We start from the raw sequence: 18,748 nt of genomic DNA, 5'->3' as shown, positions 1-18,748 counted from the left end.
GTGATTACTCTTAACCTCTCAGTATGAGCTAGCTAGCACAAATGGGTTGTTTAAATATAGTGTTGAAAACTACTCTGCATTAATAAGGCCACATCTGGGGCATTATTCTCCATTCTCCTTTGCAAGAGACTTTGACAAATGGAAAATAAATCTAGAGGTCTGTATCAGGGATGGTGAGGAGGACATTCAAACCATGTCATGAGACACAGTTGAAGAAAACAGGAATGGCTAGTCTTGAAAATAGTGGCACTCTTCAAACAATGAGAGCTTTCCAAAAAGGAAAAAAAATGGAAAAAGAACAGAATTGACTACCTTTTGTGGTCATGAAAGCATTCAAGCAAAGACTGGGTGGCCATTTTTCAAAAATGTTCTTGATGATTAAAGAGTGGAACTACATAGTAACTAAAGTATCTTTCAACCCTAAGAGTGTATGGATCTACATAATTACTAGAAAGCAGGCAACATGAGGATGGGGAAAAAGAGAAAATACAGGTTTAAACTAATGGTCTAATAAAATTCAAATAAGTACTTAGATACTTCCTAAATTCAAGGGTTTGTTGAAGTTACTATAAATAGTTCAGGAGTGATGTCATTTTCAGATTTGGGTTCATAATCAACAAGAAGATAACTTGTTTCTTTGGCCTTGTTTTATAGTCTAGTCTCCTGAGACAAGATCTAGGGCTTGGAAGCCCAGCACAAATCTCTTCTTCAGGAAAACCTGGGACACCGTACTACTCATTCTCTGCCACAAGTTCCAGGAGAAGACCACTCCATGACTCTGCAGCACTTGGTAAGTGTATCACACAACAAACCCCATTTTACAAATGTTTCTTCCCTACCCCACTCCCCCTTAGTCTATGCTTCTGGCTATACTTTTAATTAGAAGAAAATTGGTTTCTTGGGTATCACGATGATATTGGGGCTTATTTACATAAAATAATATATCATATATTTAATAAACAATATTTTTATTTGGTCATCAGTATAAGAGGAACTGAATAGTGAAAAATGGAACTTTAAAAATGGGATTAGTTTTTCCTCTTATAATAAAAATGTCATGTACTAATATTAACATCTTATTCTTGACTAAAATTGATATAATGCTCAACAGTTTACAAAGTGGTTTTATAGTATACGTTCTCATTTCATCCATACAGCGATCCTAGTAGTCAGTGGACGTAATACTAGCTTTAACATAAAATTGAGGCTCAGAAGAGGACACATTCATATAACTAGTAGGTGATTTATGCAGGATAAAATTTCAGATTTTCTGACTCCAAGTCCAATGTTCTTTGCATATTAATTGCTTCTACTCCCCACTTTTTAAAAAATTGAGGTAAAATTAACATAACAATTATCCATATTAAAGTGTACAATCCAGGGACATTTAGTATATTCACAAAACTGTACAGCCATCATCTCTAGCTCCAAAACATCACCTCAAAAGGAAACTCAGTAACTATCAAGCATGCAAATCTCATTTTCTTTAGCTTCCTTCTTTTATGTCTTATACATAGCCTAACCAGGCCAATCTGTTTTGTGTTGCTGCTTACAGCAAGCCTCAGGTATACTCTGACACCCTATCCAGTCAGTGTTTAAATGTGGGAATTTTTGGTTATTCTTACCAAAGAATCCTTTATATAAGAAAATTGAAGTTGTAAAGCATGTTTATATTAAGGATAGGCCAGCTTCTGAAATAAACATAGTCCACCAAAAGAAAGTATGTCCCAGTTACGTGTTCCACAAATACTTGTTGACACCCCTAATTTGTATGTCTACCTCTGTCAAACCTAAACTTTGGTAAAATATCCCTAGCCTTTGGGTCTAGAATATGCTTGAGGGTGTAAAAGGGCACAGGAATGGATTGTCATATTAGGCATAGAAAGCTCTGGTTAGATATGCCCACCTCTCAGTGTGGTGGGTGGTTGAGTATATGTACTGTTAGCTCCAATGATTTAGACCACTGCACTCATTAAGGAAATGGTAAGTTAAAGTATCTTTTCTCCATCTCCACTTTTGTTTCCCACCAAATTAGTTAGTCAGGGTAAGAACATTCTTCTGAGTCTAGATGTGGCGGTGTCACTCTAGAAAAATATCTGTTAGTATGCTATGTGAGCACACACTGTGACAAAAAGCACTAATATAGACCAGTATACTATTACTAAGAGTTCAAGGAGGAAATAATTGGAATATTGAGGGCAGGGAGGGGGAGTGGATTTCATAAATACTCAAGCTTTCCAGAAATTAAAGCTTATATATTCTTCATTTTCGTTTTGATTATGATAATGCTAGGTACTATGGATTATTTCTTCTATGCCAGGTACTGTGTTATACATACTGCATCTTTACAAAAACTCTATGAGGTTATAATATTAACCTCATGTTGCAGATAAGGAACCAAGACCCAGGAAGCTAAGTAACTTAGCCAAGCCTTGGTATCCAGGGAGGTGCACTCATCTCCTGGGTGAATACCATTTAGTGGATTATTATTCCATTCTTCATTGTTATTTCTCAGTCTTAGACACTCTTTCTTGACATTGCAGTTATCCATAAAATCTCTGAAAGGACTTCAGAGATAATCTACACCAATCTTAGCATCTTTTCAAGCTATTTAGATGCTTTAGGAAATCAACATTCTGCAAAACAGTATCTAACTTATAATACTCTTGCCACAGTTTTTAATATAAACCTAGTAATAATGGCTAAAATTTATTGTGTCACTTTCTGTTATGCACTGCCCTGAGCATCTTTCTGTATTATGTTTATTGCAATAACTCCAGGAGGTTATTGTAGGTAACTGAAGTTCTAAGAGGTTAAGTAACTTGCCCAGGCTCACACAGCTGCTGTGTGATGGAGCTGAAATTTGAATCCAATCAGCTTACTCTCTTAACTATTGCACTTTGAAACCTCCCAAAAGTGAACTCTGTATCCTAAGTTCATGATTTTGAATCCAACATTATTTACATAATTGTAGAGTGGCAGCTAATGATGAGATTAAAAATATAAAAGAAAAATTTCCATTCCCATGGCAGTGAAAAACTGTCCTTATCTAAACAGCGATGTACTCTACTGCTAACTACCCCAAAAGAGAGTGATGGGCTCCAGACTGATAGGGACAGTTCAGTTGACTCTCTTGGTATGTATGGAGTGTGGCTTTTGCTCAAGGGATACTGTACTAGTTGTGAAAAGTTGGGTTTTGGAAAAGCCTCACAAAGAACAAAAATTTTGCCTGTAAGTTTTATAGAGTGTGCCAGATGTTGTTTATCTTTGGCACTTTTGTTTTAAGGAAATATAGGCTGCCTCTTGGGGTAGGGAATAGATGCTAATGAGTGTTTTTTTCCTCTTTTTATTGTATAAAATTTTTCCATGTGCTACTTACAAAGTTGCTTTTTTAGCTTTGCAGCCTCCTGGGATATTCACTATAAAGATTCCCAGCCCCAATTTAAATGGGTTTCATTCTTTCTTAAACAACTGCATGTTTTACTGTCGTATCATTTATGACCCAGGAAAATACCATTTTTACAGTTTTCAAAAACATTGTAATTAACATCAGCCTTCTTATGCATTCTCTCTTAATAGTGAACCCCTCTGAAAAATCCTGAATTTGATCCATTATTTGTGTACGATTGGAAAGGTGCAATTAACACCATTTTTTACAATAAATAAGATGAACAAGTATTAAATTTTAAATTTTACAGATAAGTAAAAGTAAAATATCAAGTAAGGTGGTTAGGCATATGAAAATATTCATATTCTCCATTATATTAATAAATAATTTGTGTCTTAGAAAGAAATATACTTTAGTTATTTCTTGGAAATAAATATAAACATCCAAGGATAAAATTGTACAATAATTAGTGCTGAAGTTGCAGTTTTAACTACACATTGTTAAAGTAAATGTTCTTATAGAATACTTATAGGATGATATTATACATGACAATGCCTGTATCTAATAGTTTATGTAGCATATCTCAGATATTATTATAACCTTAATTTTTCAGTTATTAAATTTTATTTCAAATTTTTAACATAATGACTTGTAGCATTAGCATTAGCTTTTAGTCTATTTAGTATGCTTTTAAACCTAATTCTCAATGTGATATGAACACTAAATTTGTGTCTCTCTTAAGGAGTCATATTATTAAACTGACCTGTTGTACCAAATGCCCTTCTGCAAATGAGCTGAGATAAATGATGTAAAGTGCCTAATATGGAACCTTGCACATAATAGGTGCTTAAGAAATATTATTCCCTTTTCTCACACATGCTTATTGGTTTGTTATTTTCTTTCTTGTTTTACTTTGCTGTCATCTTCCCAAACTTACGGGATATGTATTTCAGAATATATCACTTCATTAGGAGTCCCTGTTTTGCACTGGAACCAGTTAGAAAGAATGAGACCCCTATCCCTGTATTCCCCTACTTACTTCTAAATACTGGAAAACAAGAAAGGTACTAGGAGGAAAAATTCTTTCCTGCTCATTTGAAGTCTGAAACTTTTCTAATATAAATGCTGATGAAATATACTGTTTCCCACGTGCAGATCCTTTGCAAGCAAAGAAAGTCAGAAAGGTGCCTCCTGGCTTGCCTTCTTCTGTAAGTACCCATTTTTTTGACTTTGTGGTAAACAAACTGATTTCAGGTATTCAGTATCTGCTGGCTGTAAGGATACATTTGGTTGGTATCAGTAGGCACACTTCACATAGTAACTGTCCTCTACTTAACGGAGTCACTGATTGAGTTAAATCCAAATTCAGTGTTAGGTTTTTAAGATTTCTCTTCAGTGATTTGTAGCTTACTCATACGCTTTTACTCCATGTCCCTGTCATTTGAATTCCCCTCTTGGGAAGAGGACTAGGCTGGTAGCTGTCAAAGAAGATCTCCTGTACAGGTCTTTTGATGTTTAATTAGTCATTATGTTGCTGAACAGGAGGACAGACAGAGATTAATAGCTGAGAATCTTAGAAATTTACATTTGTAATAATCCCAATGGAGCTAAAGACATTAAGATTCGGAGGACATGTTCGGCTCAGCTTGCCTCAGTAGGACTGAGGTTATTAATATGCATAAATCACCAAGTCAGATGTTCATTGTGAAGCCCTTGTGGATTTTAAAGCCTTCATTAAGCCTTTCCTAACTTCAGCCTAGCATCAGGAAAGCTTTCAAGCAGCTAGTTTGTTGATCCCTCTTTGCTCAAAAATGTATCCTTTGAGAATAAAGAGCTTTCATGAAGGAGGTTGGAAAGGTTTGGTGAACAACCGTTAATGGCCATGATAATCAAATGCTGTAGGGGTGTTTGTGCTATTAAATATACTTTATTCTGTTAAAGAGTAAAAGTATTTGTAAATGAACCTATATCATAAATCCACCTACAATTTAAAAACCCCTGGTGTGAGGAGGGAAGATTTTTTTTCCTTTCCCTTTTCTTAGAACAAATGGGGAGTGGGGCTTTTGGATTGAGGCCCCATGCCTTGTAGGGTACATCTCTTTGTTGTGTAAATGGATGTTGGCCTTTTATTTGGCAGTACTTAACACATGGGCGCAGGTGCTGCTGGATGAGTCACAGCTCATCGAAGTATACACTGAATGGAATATCTGGCTTGGCAAGTAGTAATCTAGAAGGAGCAGCATGGGTCTGAGCTTTTTATTTTTTATTAAGGCTGAAGTAGAGATACCATCTTTTTGGTTGTTTGCCTTCCTTCTTTCCTATGTTCTTCCCCCTCCTTCTCTTCCATGTGATACATGAAAACTCAAATTTGAAATCCTCTTTGAAACTCACTTCCAGATGGATCTGAGTTTTATGCAGCCTAGGGCAGCTGTGCTCTGAACCTGCAGCTTACCTGGAAGGTTGGATTGCAGCTGCAGGCATTCTTAAAAGCTTTTGCTTGCATAAGCACTTGGACCCACTAGAGGCTGAATAGCTGCTTGATAAACAAAATGAATACAATGCCTCAAATCATTATTCCCAAAGACAGGATTTTTTTTTCAGCGACAGCTAAAAATAGTTGGGCAATTTACATTTTAACAGTTGTGTGCTGTGCAGGGGTAGGTGGTTCAACAGCATACATGATTTCTGCTAGATTAACGGAAGTCATTTAAAACTGACAGAACAGCTAAAACATGTAACTGTGCGATTTTTTTGGTAATTTGTTACTATAATTCTGAGAGTAATAGAAGTTAAATTACATATTAATATTTAGTAGAACTACACAGGTTTTAAAAAATACCAGATTAGTAAATGAAAAATTCATCTCATTTCTTTGCCTGACATTAATTTTAAGAAACAGTATATTTTTGTTGTTTCATAGTTCTTTCATTTTTAAAACAAAAGGGCAAAATGGACAGAACAACCTGGAAAGAGAATAAACACTGGAGGTCACCAGTGTTCCTTGCAATCCTAATCAAAACAGCATTCACTACCTGGAGGTAATTCTCTGTATTGTCTCAGGTGTTAAGGATGAGCCACGGAGAGGGGGAAAGCCAATGAATTCTGATGAAAACTTTGATTTCTTTGAGAACCATTAGGAAATTTCACAAGTCAATCCTACTTATATATTGTATTACTAACTTCTTTACTTGGGATTTATTAGATATTTGTATAGAAAATATTAGAAATTATTATTTTCAATTCTGTACTTAACATCAGCATCAAACATGATCATACTGCTTTGAAACCATGCTGAAAATAGTATTTAAACATATTGAATGTTATTAAGGATATATAAATGATAAATGCATTTTAATTAAAAGTATATTTTAGATTAAATGCTATGTTGAAATCTCAGGTTTTTAAAAGAGAATTTTTTTAAACTTTAAAAACTGGTACTTTGATAAATGATACCAAAATAATAAACTGAGAACACTTATGGTTACACTACTTACCTTTTCAGTGTCTAAAACAAATGGAATTTAAAGTAATCGTTTTCTATTTGGATGCTTTTACTGAAATGTGTGTAATTCATAGGCCTTTAACAATGTGAATTGTTTTTTAAAAATGGGTATAAAAATGAAAATGGACTATGTATATTTTATTTCATGATCATTTGAATATCCTACTTCCCAAACTAGAAACTTGACCGTAACATCTCAGATTTCACAGTTTGCTGCTTGTGCAGTCAACCTTTAGTCATCTGTAAAATACATGTTACCTTTACTAAAGAAAGAGTGAAAGAGCTAGGTTGGTATCATACTGCTCACACCACTACAGAAAACAACAGGCAGTGTTACTTAACATGCAAAGCCTTGATAATCTACATAATTTGACCATAGACCAGTGGTTAGAGGCCTTTTCTTTTTGTAATCCATGATATGTGTTTAGGTATCATACTTACAAACCTCAGCTCCTCTATTCCTCACTGCAGAACAACTGAATGGTAAATCCTGTCTGGATGAAGGTCCCATAACGGTGTATTGACATTCTTAAAGCAGTATGGTCACTAAGGTTAAGAAAATGGTCTGTTCAAATCTGCTGGCTTAGTTTTTGATTGATTGTATGACCCTGGACTTGTCAGTTAGCCTTAGGAAGTTTGAACTGGGAAATCTAAAGTTCCTTTCAGGTCTAAAATGTTACATTCTTAGGGTTTTAAAATTAAATGCTCAATACATAACCAAAAGGTGTAATGGGCATAGTTTTCTTCCTACCGATGAAAAAATGGTGTTCTTAAGCACATTAAATTTTCCACTTGTTTCTCTAGACAGGTTGAAATATTGAACAAAGTGAACTTCTGTAGCAGCAACAGTAGAGCGATGCCTGGACATTGAATTCGAACATACAAGCACACCATCATTGCCTGCAGGGAACTAGTGCGAGAAACAAGCATTTAGTGAATTAATTACATGTATTTCAGTGAGGCAAGTAAAGGTGTGTACCAAGTACTCTGGAAACATAGAGTAGGTAGAACTAACTCTGCCTTGGGGAGTACTAATGGCCTCAGGAGTTGACATTTGAACTCTGTCTGGGAAGATTAGTAGCAGTCAATACAGGTAAAAGGCATAGACATGTAAAAAAATAAACACATTCTCAGGCCACATCTAGAAGTACAGCATTTTTGAGTTCTATACCAAATATAACCTTTATGCTTTTCCTATAGCAGACGTGCTCTCCCACTCCAGAGGAAGATTGAGGGACACATAAGACCAGCTCAGATATGAAAAGAGATAAATTGTCATAGCAGTCTACCCTGGATAAAAGCCTAAAGTCTCCTGGCCTGTAGATAATAGGAGGCATTTGTAGTTGTTAAGATTATCTGGGAGTCTCTCTGAAGGTATGGGTGTGCTTTGACTTGGCAGGATGTTTTCTTTCCTTTTTAGGGTTCCTGAACCTCCCCTCACCTTCTCTAACCACCAACTCTAGTCTTTGTTCTTTGTATATACACAAGCTGTTTTTCATCTGTATCAAATTTTTACTGAGATAAAACATTTAAGGAAATTTTGAAACACTGGGTAGGGATTGGGAGCAACTGTGGTTTTTTCCTAGTAATTTGTGGGAAAAAATGAAACATTTGCATTATATTTGTTAGCATCCTTTACAGCCTCAACTTCACTGTGTTAGAGTAACACATATCTTACATGTGTGAGCATCTGTGCTAACCATTATCTGTATCATCTTAATCTTTAATCTTCACCACACCAATCTATAAGATAACTAATATCCTCTTCTTACAGATGAGGAAATTGAGACTCAGAAATACTAAGTAACTTGCCCAAGATTACACATATAGCCAAAGATTACAACCTAATTTAATATCAAAGACCATTTTCTTTTTCTTTTGAATGTTAAAACATGTTGTGTATCTTGGTGTACTCATAAGGTATCTTGGTTAGTATATTAAATTTAAAACAGTTTATTCTGTCAGTTATGTTTTTCTTGATCAAATTTATTAATTGCTTTGTTGTTTAAAGACCTACCACCATCTTGAAAGGATGGCATAGAAAAGCACAGACTTCCTAGTCAAGCAGATGGGTTTTATCTGGCCTCAGCTGCTTTTTGTTTTGTAACCTTAGAGAAATTGCTTTTAAGTTCTCCGAACACCAAGTTTCTGTTTGTAAAAGGAGATAGTAATGCTTATCTCAAATGTTAGTATGAGGGTATTATGTGCCTAACATGTGCCTAGTATATAATAGACACTCAGTAAATGTTCTTTCTTTATTTTTTTCTAGTTCCTACCACTACAGCCTGCAATTTAAAGGAATTTTAGCGTTTCATGTTTACCGTTTTTTTTTCTTGGCTGTGCCTCATGGCTTATGGGATTTTAGTTCCCCGACCAGGGATCGAACCCAGGCCCTCGGCAGTGAGAGCGTGGAGTCCTAACCATTGGACCACCAGGGAATTCCCATACCATATTTTGTTGAAAAGCAAGGAGAAGTTTGAAAACATAAGGAAAGATAAATATTATGGTAAAAAAAAGTATTTACTTGCATATGTAATGTATGTGCCTGGCACATAGTGAGTAGTAAATTGTAGCTGCTATTGTTAAGAAAGCATTCATTTTTAGAAAAGGAACCTATAGAAGGAGGAAAAAATTGATCGAATTAATTCCTGCCTAGAATTCATACTAATTATTTTTGTCTTCTGAACTGTCAGGAGTCTATGCTTTTTTTTCCCTTTATTTTATCATTGGTTGAACATCTTTATGGTTCTCTAAAGCATTTCTCAGATGGAGGGAAGTTTCTTTGTTCTTTATTCTTTGTTTCTTAACTTGATGTTATATAGTATTTCCAAACATAGATCTTTTTTTAAAAATGCCTGCAGAAAATGCAGAATCCTGAAGAAAGCAGCAAGACACTTTCAAGATTTTTATCACCAGAAAGTAAACACCTAGACAAATTTCAGAATGCCTTTATATCCAAGTTGTGATCTTGTTCAGTAGCATTTGAAAACATCTTTTGAACATCTTCATGCTCTGCATCAAAATGGCATGTCTTATTCATTTTTTTTTAATTAATTAATTAATTTTTGTCTACGTTGGGTCTTTTGTTGCTGCGCTTAGGCGTTCTCTAGTTGCGGCCAGCGGGGGCTACTCTTTGTTGCGGTGCCCGGGCCTCTCATTGCAGTGGCTTCTCTTGTTGCAGATCACGGGCTCTAGGCACGCAGGCTTCAGTAGTTGTGGCACACGAACTCAGAAGTTGTGGCTCGTGCGCTCTAGAGCGCAGGCTCAGTAGTTGTGGCGCACGGGTTTAGTTGCTCCGCGGCATGTGGGATCTTCCCGGACCAGGGCTCGAACCTGTGTCCCCTGCATTGGCAGGCGGATTCTTAACCACTGCGTCTTCAGGGAAGTCCGGCATGTCTTATTCATTTTGAATATAACTGGTTTATAGTCCCACACATAGACTGATGACACAATCTATTTGTTTCTTAATCAAATATCATGCTAGTCTTTGTCCTCTGTCTTTAAGTGTGTATATATTATCCCACAAAAGCTGTAACAGTTTATCAGATAATTGCTTTAATTTTTTTGAGAGTTTGAGAGTTAAACTCTCAAAGTATATTTTACCTCCCTAGCCATCGTGAAAAAAATTTTTTTCTGATTCTTCCCTCACAAGGAACTTTATTGTTTCTGAGATAAATCAAAGCAGCTTAGACACCACCTTTTCTTGCTTTCCTGCGGACAGGTACAGAGTTCTGTAACCTTTGAATTGGTAATTGGCTATAGTTCAGGAAATGACCTTCCTTTCTGCCAGACTTTTGTGGGATTTTATTTTGTTGGGAATGGCTTTTTTTAATTAATGTGGATTTTTTGTCATTTTTAGTATTAAATTTTCTATTTTAGGGACACCCCTTGAGATAATTGGAGATATTCTGAGGTGTTTCTAAATCTCAAAGACCACTAAACATGTACCGTGATCTAGCATTTTCATGTACATACTAAATATACTTAGTAAGAATATTAAATAGAAAAGTCAGAATATTAAATTTTGAGGGTGGCTAAAGTAAGGATTTTTTTTTAAATAGGAAAGGGAGGACAGATACAACTTTCTGGGGCTGATATAAATGAATAACTTGGAAAAGTACCACTTGAAAGATTAGTGGTTATCTGAACCAGTAAGAAAAAGGTCAAGGGGTAGAACTATAGAGATATTGTTACCTCCAGTTTATCCACAAAAATAGTGCGATAAGCTACAAGTGTATGTGTGGGAGTGTTCTGTGGAAGTCATTAGGAAGCTAGGGTAACACTGTATTTGTAGACAATTATCCGAGACCCTTAACTAGCAAGAATCCTAGTTGATTCTAGAATAAACAGTATTTACATGCAGCACCAGCTTCAGCTAAACTTCATAAAGTCAACACTCCAGTTCCTGAACATGAGTGGGAATAGGTATTTGCTTAGCTCCTTTAGCAGACAAGCCCATAGGGTGCACAACAACTAAGTACTTAAGAGTTTCTTATTTCGAAATGTTAGATAAGCTGTCTCTGTTTGAAGGCTACCTCGATATAAAATTTCCAAACTGACTGATTCTTTCTCTGACCTTACAGGTCATTCTGCAGAAAAATCTTAGTACCTAAAGGGAATGGTTCTATAATCCATTCCAAACTCATATTCAGTTTGGTCATTGAATGAAAGATTTTCTTCATACATTAATAAGAAGAAATAGCCACTGTTTATGCTGACAGTAACTACTGTTCAGAACAGTATCAGACTTGTATCAGTGTAGATAATGGGCTTTTAATCCATAGTTCTAAGATGTTCATTTTTTGTAACAAGCCAGTCCATCTTTGATCTGATTTCAAGTCAAAAAAAAAAAAAAAAAGGAATGTTACCAGTGAGCAAGTCCTCTGTATCTGTTTGTACTGATGTGATGGTACAACCACAGTGATATTTGTTATTTTCTGACCTTTCTATTTCTTTTTAAAGAAGAAAGAACATGGCTGAATTTCAGAACCAGCTTTTACGATTTATTGAACTCCTCAGCTGCTATAGTTTAGATCTTTGAGACTTTACAAACCAGATGTAGGATAAGCCCCAATGTGTGTGTGTGTGTGTGTGTGTGTGTGTGTAATTTGTATGGTTTTTAAAGGATATGTGGTTGAATTCTATAAATGCTTTCAGACGTTAAGCCCACTGTTTTGTCATTCAGCATCAGTAGAACCATGAAGTTTTTTTGTTTCGTTTTTTATCTAATACAATTTCTTCAAGTATAGGAAAGAAGGAATAAATTCAGAAACTCCAGAGTTTATCACTGGGGATGTTTGGGGCTCTGGATTTCATTCTAGGTTAGGGAAGGCATTTATATCCTAAGTAATTTACTGACGTGAAATTTGCCATCACTGATATTCCCTTTGTTTAACCAGTGATGATTTTAGTTTGAAAAGTCATTTAGTGTACTTGTATGATAACTAATTTCAAAGAGTGTAATGTATGCTATATAGATAATTTCATACTTAGACTTCTAAGCAGTTTAAAAACAGTACTAGTTCCAGGATAGTTCCTTATTTCTCCCGTGTTTGTATTCATTGAATAGATTTTAAACAAATTTTTTTTTTTTTGATTGCGCCGGGTCTTATTTGTGGCAGGCAGGCTCCTTAGTTGTGGCTTGCAGGCTCCTTAGTGTGGCATACAAACTCTTAGTTGCAGCATGCATGTGGGATCTAGGTCCCCGACCAGGGATCGAACCCCGGCCCCCTGCATTGGGAGTGCAGAGTCCTAACCACTGCGCCATCAGGGAAGTCCCGATTTTAAACAAATTTTAAAGTGTTAGCCCTTCAAAGTTTTTGTCTTTTTTATTATCTGCATTTAATTTAAGACATAACCCAATATATCTATAATATGACAACATTTTATTAATTTTCAAAAGTAATTTGGTTCTAGAAATTGTTTCTGGAAAATTTGCTAGAATCTGCTATCTCTTTCTTACAGCCTATATTTCTACTCTTCCTCAGTGTGCTCGACCAGGAGTCAGCAAACTTTTTTTGTAAAGGGTTCTGTTGTCAATATGTTCAGCTTTGTGGGTCGGACAGTCTCTGTCACAACTATTCAGCTCTGATATTGGAGTGTGAAAGCAGCCACAGATGATACATAAATGAATGGGCATGACTGTGTTCCAGTAAAACTTTATTTGTAAAATCAGGTGGTAAACCAGATCTGGCCCACAACTATAATTTGCCAACCCCTGCATTAGACTTAAAGACCATAAGTCTATGCCTAGAGTAGATATATTCTTACCTTCTTCATAAATATACTTCCCGGTGAAAAACAGACCCAAAGAGAAACAAAATAAAACACTGGTTTTTGTTTGTTTGTTTTTTAGATCCATTACGTGATATTCATTAGTCCCTTCATCATTTCCTTAAGGCCCTAGGCACATTGATAGAAACTTTCCAGGACAGTTATTTGCCTTAAAATGTACCTGACTAGGATGGTGGAAGAACCTCAATATATAAAGTGGATGCTATGAAGTCATAATTTTTCTACGATTTAAATGTCATATTAGGTAATAATATGCAGAAGTTTATGACATCAAAAGTAAGTCCATGTAGAGATATATTAGAAGATGTTTATTTGAAACAATTGGGTTTAAAGTATTTAAATAATTTAACTTTGATATAAACAGTTCTATTATAATTTTTTCCTTGAACTTATATATACATGTGCCCAATCACCATCTTTTATCCTGGTCCAACTTCCTCATAGAACCCAAAGCTAAAAAGGTAATTCCTAGCAGCTTGAGAATTAGTTCCAACCCATGTATGATTGTGAGACAGATTATATTGAAACACCTGACATGTCTCTCTAAACCTAAAAGCTTCATTCAAAACTTAAGAGACTCTTCACTCAGATGACTAGAAAACTCACAATCTCTATAAATTTAAGTGGATATTTATGGTTCTTATTTAGTTTTTTTTTTTTTAGTTTTATGATGGCTAGCGTTAATAAGAAGTCAATACTTCATAAATAAGTAATAAAACTTCTCAAGTTTTCCAACTTGAGCTTGATAATTTTTTAAACCATAAAACTTGACATAATTGAAATTAAGTTATCAATATCTTTTTCAACATCACCGAAGATACTTATAAATTTCAAAAAACAGTAATTTGAATGAGAATTAGAAATTTATTGCTACTAGAGTGGACTCCGTTTAGTAAATTTCCACTGAGAGAAATATGAATTCATCCTGATAAAGTTAGTAAATATAAAGTACTTACTGTGAATTAAGAATTCTTCTAGGCTTTAGATATTTAAGTAATAATAAACCATGGACCTTGTACCCTGTCTTCAAGATGCTTATAGTCAAAAGGTAACTTTGACCTTTGGAAATAAGTTAACTTTAAAATTTTTTTCATTTGAGTGATTATCGCCCTCTGGGCACATAGTGGAGTATCCAGGAAATGCTTTTTGAATTAAATTAAGAGGATAAAAATAAATACTGTGAAGCTATTATTTTATGTTATCTGTAATGGGGAACATCATCTTTTAATGACTTCCTGCTCCAAGCTGTACTTTTCAACTTTCTCCTACTCTGGCTGTTCCAAATCATCAAAAATATGTTAACTTGCTCTTTTTGTATAAGACACTGAACTATTTGTCCTATTTTTTCCCTCAATTGTACAGTTAACTCCTAATTATACACAATAATAGGAATAAATTTGCCCCCCAAATGGTAAATTACCAGTAATTCAGCCGTAACTCTACAGTGTGCTGGGATTGATGTAGTTAACAATGTAGTGTCATGATCCTCATGTGACAGATGAGTATGGAAAACCATAATACAGGAAACCTTTTTCTAAAGGAAAAAAAGTTATGGTTTCATTGACATAAAAGTAAAACAGTGGTTATCGTCCCATACTAAATTTCTCATACTAAAATTGTCTTCAAGAATTTGATCATTTCTTACCACCTGCTGCTATCTTCATTATCCAAGACACTTTTATCTCTTTCCTGAATTAAAGCAGCATCTTCCCAACTGACCTCCCAATTTTCCTTAAATCATTTTTTTTTAATACAGGACAATCCCTTTAAATTTTAAGTCAGATGATATCATTCTTCTGCTCAAAATCCTCCAACAGCATCCCTTATCTGTGTAAAACCAAAGTCCTTAAAATGGCTTTCAAGACCCTTCTTACCTGTTTTCTGCTGCCTCCCAGACTTCATCTTCCATTAATTTATCCCTCTAGCCTTCTGCCCTCTTTTCTGCTCCTTAAAGATATCAAGCACCGTCCTGCCTCAGGGCCTTTGCATTTACTCTTCTCTCTGCCAGAGCACACCTCCCTTAGTACCCACATAGCTAGTTTCCTTGTATACTTTTCTCTTTGATCACATATCACTTTATCACTGGGGAATCTTTCCTGACCATCCTATATAAAATGGCAACATGCCCCATATTCCCCTCTCTCCTTTCCTGCTATAATTTTCTTTGAAACACTTACTACCATCTGATGTACTATAATTTATTCTTTATCTGTCTTACCCAGGAGAATTTTGATAAAACAGGGATTTTACTTATGTTTTTTATTGCTTTATCAGCAGCTCCTAGGTGCATAATAGATGCTCAGTGAATAGTTGTTGAATAAATGAACAAACTCAGATGATTAGCAATACAGCCATAGTTGTTCTTTCTTCCTGGATCATACTCATTTGACTCAGAGAAGGTATAAACAGCGTACTGAATAATCTGAAATTAACATATCCTTCAAGGAGAACTGCAAGTATATTTTAACTATCTATACTGTAAGATGTTTAACATGGTTAAACTTTGTAAAAGCTTTTCAGGGAGAAAAAAAAAGCTCCAGTTTTTCATAAAAAAGTGGAAGTGTTTTCTGTGGCAAAGATCACTGGAATTCTTCCCATTTACATAGGCATAGTCTTACTCTCAGTTAGATACATCACAGCTAGGAAGACCTGAATTTGGTTTTCCATGTGTGGACTTAGCATTAATAATTGTGATCCTGTATTCATATGATCTTTATTCCAATTTTAACAATAGTAACACAGTTTGAATCTTTTTAATATATCAGTCATTCCAGTCTGAAATAACCAGTGTTAGAGCAGCCCAGTGTTCCTCAAGATCACACAGCTGGGGCTTCCCTGGTGACACAGTGGTTAAGCATCCACCTGCCAGTGCAGGGTACATGGGTTCAAGCCCTGGTCTGGGAAGATCCCACATGGCGCAGAGCAGCTAAGCCTGTGCGCCACAACTACTGAGCCCGTGTGCCTAGAGCCCGTGCTCCACAACAAGAGAAGCCACTGCAATGAGAAGCCCGCGCACCACAACCAAGAGTAGACCCCGCTCGCCACAACTAGAGAAAGCCTGCGTGCAGCAGCGAAGACCCAACGCAGCCAAAAATAAATAAGTAAATAAGTAAATTAAAAAAAAAAAGATCATACAGCTGTAAAGGTACTGTGGTACTGCTACATGCTTTTCACCCTTTATTCTTCTATTATACCCTGTAAACTATCCAACCTACATATTCATTACAGGCACCTTTGTTTATAATCCACGTAACAGTCTCTTTTATGATATACTAAATTCTCCAGCCAAAAGGCACAAAGAAGCAAATCACAGGCCCAACTTCTTTATTACCGAACAGTGCAGGAGCCACAGCCTACTTAGTTAAGATGGGCTCTTTTAAGTTAAGGATTGTCTCCTTAACTCTTGTTGCCTGCTAAAATTATAACAAAACCACCTCTGTAGAGGCTTACATGTTAATTTGAAGAATATGGCCAAAAATCTTTATTTTCCCGGTGGTGCTGTATTAAACATAAAATGTCTGACCTGTAGATCAAACTGTACATTATTAAGAAACCAAAATTGTTATCGAGCTAATTAGATGACAGAATTAGGTAAGAGTTGTTACCTATTGGTAAGATGTCAACCCTTTTCATTTTTTTTACCATTTTATCCTAGACACTACAGAGCTATTTAAAAAGATGTTAGTTTTAAACGAAAATATTACTAGAAATACATAACTAAACCCCTTGTAAAGATAATTCACTTGCCAGCGTATAAATGTTACTAGAATACAAGCATTTGGACTCTTAGCTTAGAATTGAGAAGTTGTAATTATGTTTTTGATTCCCTATCTGATCAACCTTTCATTTCATGTGAGGCTCTGGGCTTTTAACTGTGCCACTTGCAGATATGATTATAAAAATACAATTTAAGGTTGGTGTGTGGACATTAGGTATCATCTATGCCAGTGAGTCATAACCTGGGTCTTCAAAATTAGTAATACAAAATGTAAATATTTCAGAAAACCTAACAAATTGTATAATTTACAGAAATAAATTATCCGTGCTATCAGATTTCTTTCACTAGAATTATTTCAACTCAGCATGGCAATGCTTCATTTTCCTTTTAATCAGAAGTTCTGAATGGGAGTTGCATGGCTTTTTTTTAACAGGGAAAAATATTCATTATAACTCAAAAAAAGTTTGGGAGACAAAAATCTTTCAAAATAGGAATTCAATGTTTTGGGGTGGAGTAGGTAATAAAAGGTTTTACTGTTGGTGAAATGGCTAGGAAATGTTTGGCCTAGTTTAATTCCTGAGTTTTCCAGAAATGGAAACTTAGACTCAGGGAAATTCAGTGACCTCGCCTAAGCTCTCATGCCTCCTAAGAGGCAGAGCTAAAACCTGAATCCCTGTCTCCTGACTCCTAGTCTAGTGCTCTTTTTCATCATATTACCATATGACGCTACAGTGTCTGGAACCTGAGCAGCTTATCTCATGTTACAGAGTACTAATGAGTGGTAGGGAGAATTATTCTGCCCTACTATAAGTGTTTGTGATAGAGATACATAGAACAAGTAGCTTAACACATTTTCTTCTTTCAGAGTTTTGTGACTGTGTTTCCCAATCTGTCTGGTAAGGAACACTTGTTGGGGTGGCATATTACCTTTACCGGTGAAGCATACTAAGTAAGCATTACTGAAACTTTTGTTTTGCTTTGAACTGACACTGTCTCCCATCTCCTCCCCTGTTTATTATACCCTCCTCATATATGTTTTCAAACTGAAGTGTTACTTGGCTTTCGTTGAGAGTTGGTCACCAGAATTTAATGGTTAGAAATCATTCTCTTTTTAAGATGGGTCTTTTCATAAATTCAGGATCTGCATGATTTCTTCCAGTGAGTATAGCTAAAATGAACTCTGCTTTGTTACTTGATCATTACAAATATGAGGCAGGATGATTTGGTAGATATTCAGTACTTAATTAATTAGAGGTATGAAGTATTAAAAAATTACTACCACTAGCAAGAATTTTTACTGGAGCAAAACATAGATTGGGTGCCAGAAATAACTTAATGTATAAGTTATTTAGAGTTTCCAGTTGCAGATTCTTGAAATGGCTCTAGGCTAAGATGCAGATGTTATTTCTGGTCTCTTTAAATTTAAAATAGAGTAGAATATCATGGTACTGTTCCATTTCTCATAAATCGAAAGGATCTGGTACTTTCCAGCTCAGAAGAAAAAAATTACACAGGTCAAAGAAGAAATAAAAAACCGGGGAGCACTTTCCTTAAGGGAGAGCTAACTGGACCCAAGATCAAATTGTTTACCTTTATGGTTTAAAATAATAGCTTTGTTTGCTTCTAGTTTTTGTTTTGCTGTAACCTAATAAGTCAGTAGTGCAATACCTTGTCCCAGTCTTGAAAGCTCATCAGAATTGCTGGTTTATTAAAGAATTTTAAAACCTGGATACTCTCAACTTTTTTTTACCCGCAGACACACCATTAGTGCTGTGATTATAGAGCCATCTGCAGGAAAATTATCAAGTTGCAACATAGTTAATGATTCTCTTGTGTTTTTTCAAGT

General features: G+C 35.5%; 1 protein-coding gene across 9 annotated transcripts in view; it reads left to right on the top strand.

Annotated features, from left to right (window-relative positions):
* The window catches only part of TCF12 (transcription factor 12), a 373,765-nt gene that overhangs the window by 290,342 nt on the left and 64,675 nt on the right, over positions 1–18,748 (top strand). For all 9 annotated transcript variants that reach the window (XM_036844906.1, XM_036844902.1, XM_036844908.1 and 6 more), the window contains 2 exons: positions 655–790; positions 4,544–4,596. In XM_036844906.1, the coding sequence (XP_036700801.1) occupies positions 655–790; positions 4,544–4,596 (189 nt within the window). The remainder of the gene's footprint in view (positions 1–654; positions 791–4,543; positions 4,597–18,748) is intronic.

Source organism: Balaenoptera musculus, chromosome 2 (genome assembly GCF_009873245.2).
Source record: "Balaenoptera musculus isolate JJ_BM4_2016_0621 chromosome 2, mBalMus1.pri.v3, whole genome shotgun sequence".
NCBI classification, from domain to species: Eukaryota; Metazoa; Chordata; class Mammalia; order Artiodactyla; family Balaenopteridae; genus Balaenoptera; species Balaenoptera musculus.
The sequence above is the reverse complement of the archived record's forward strand: the minus strand, read 5'-3'. Positions and strand labels throughout refer to the sequence as shown.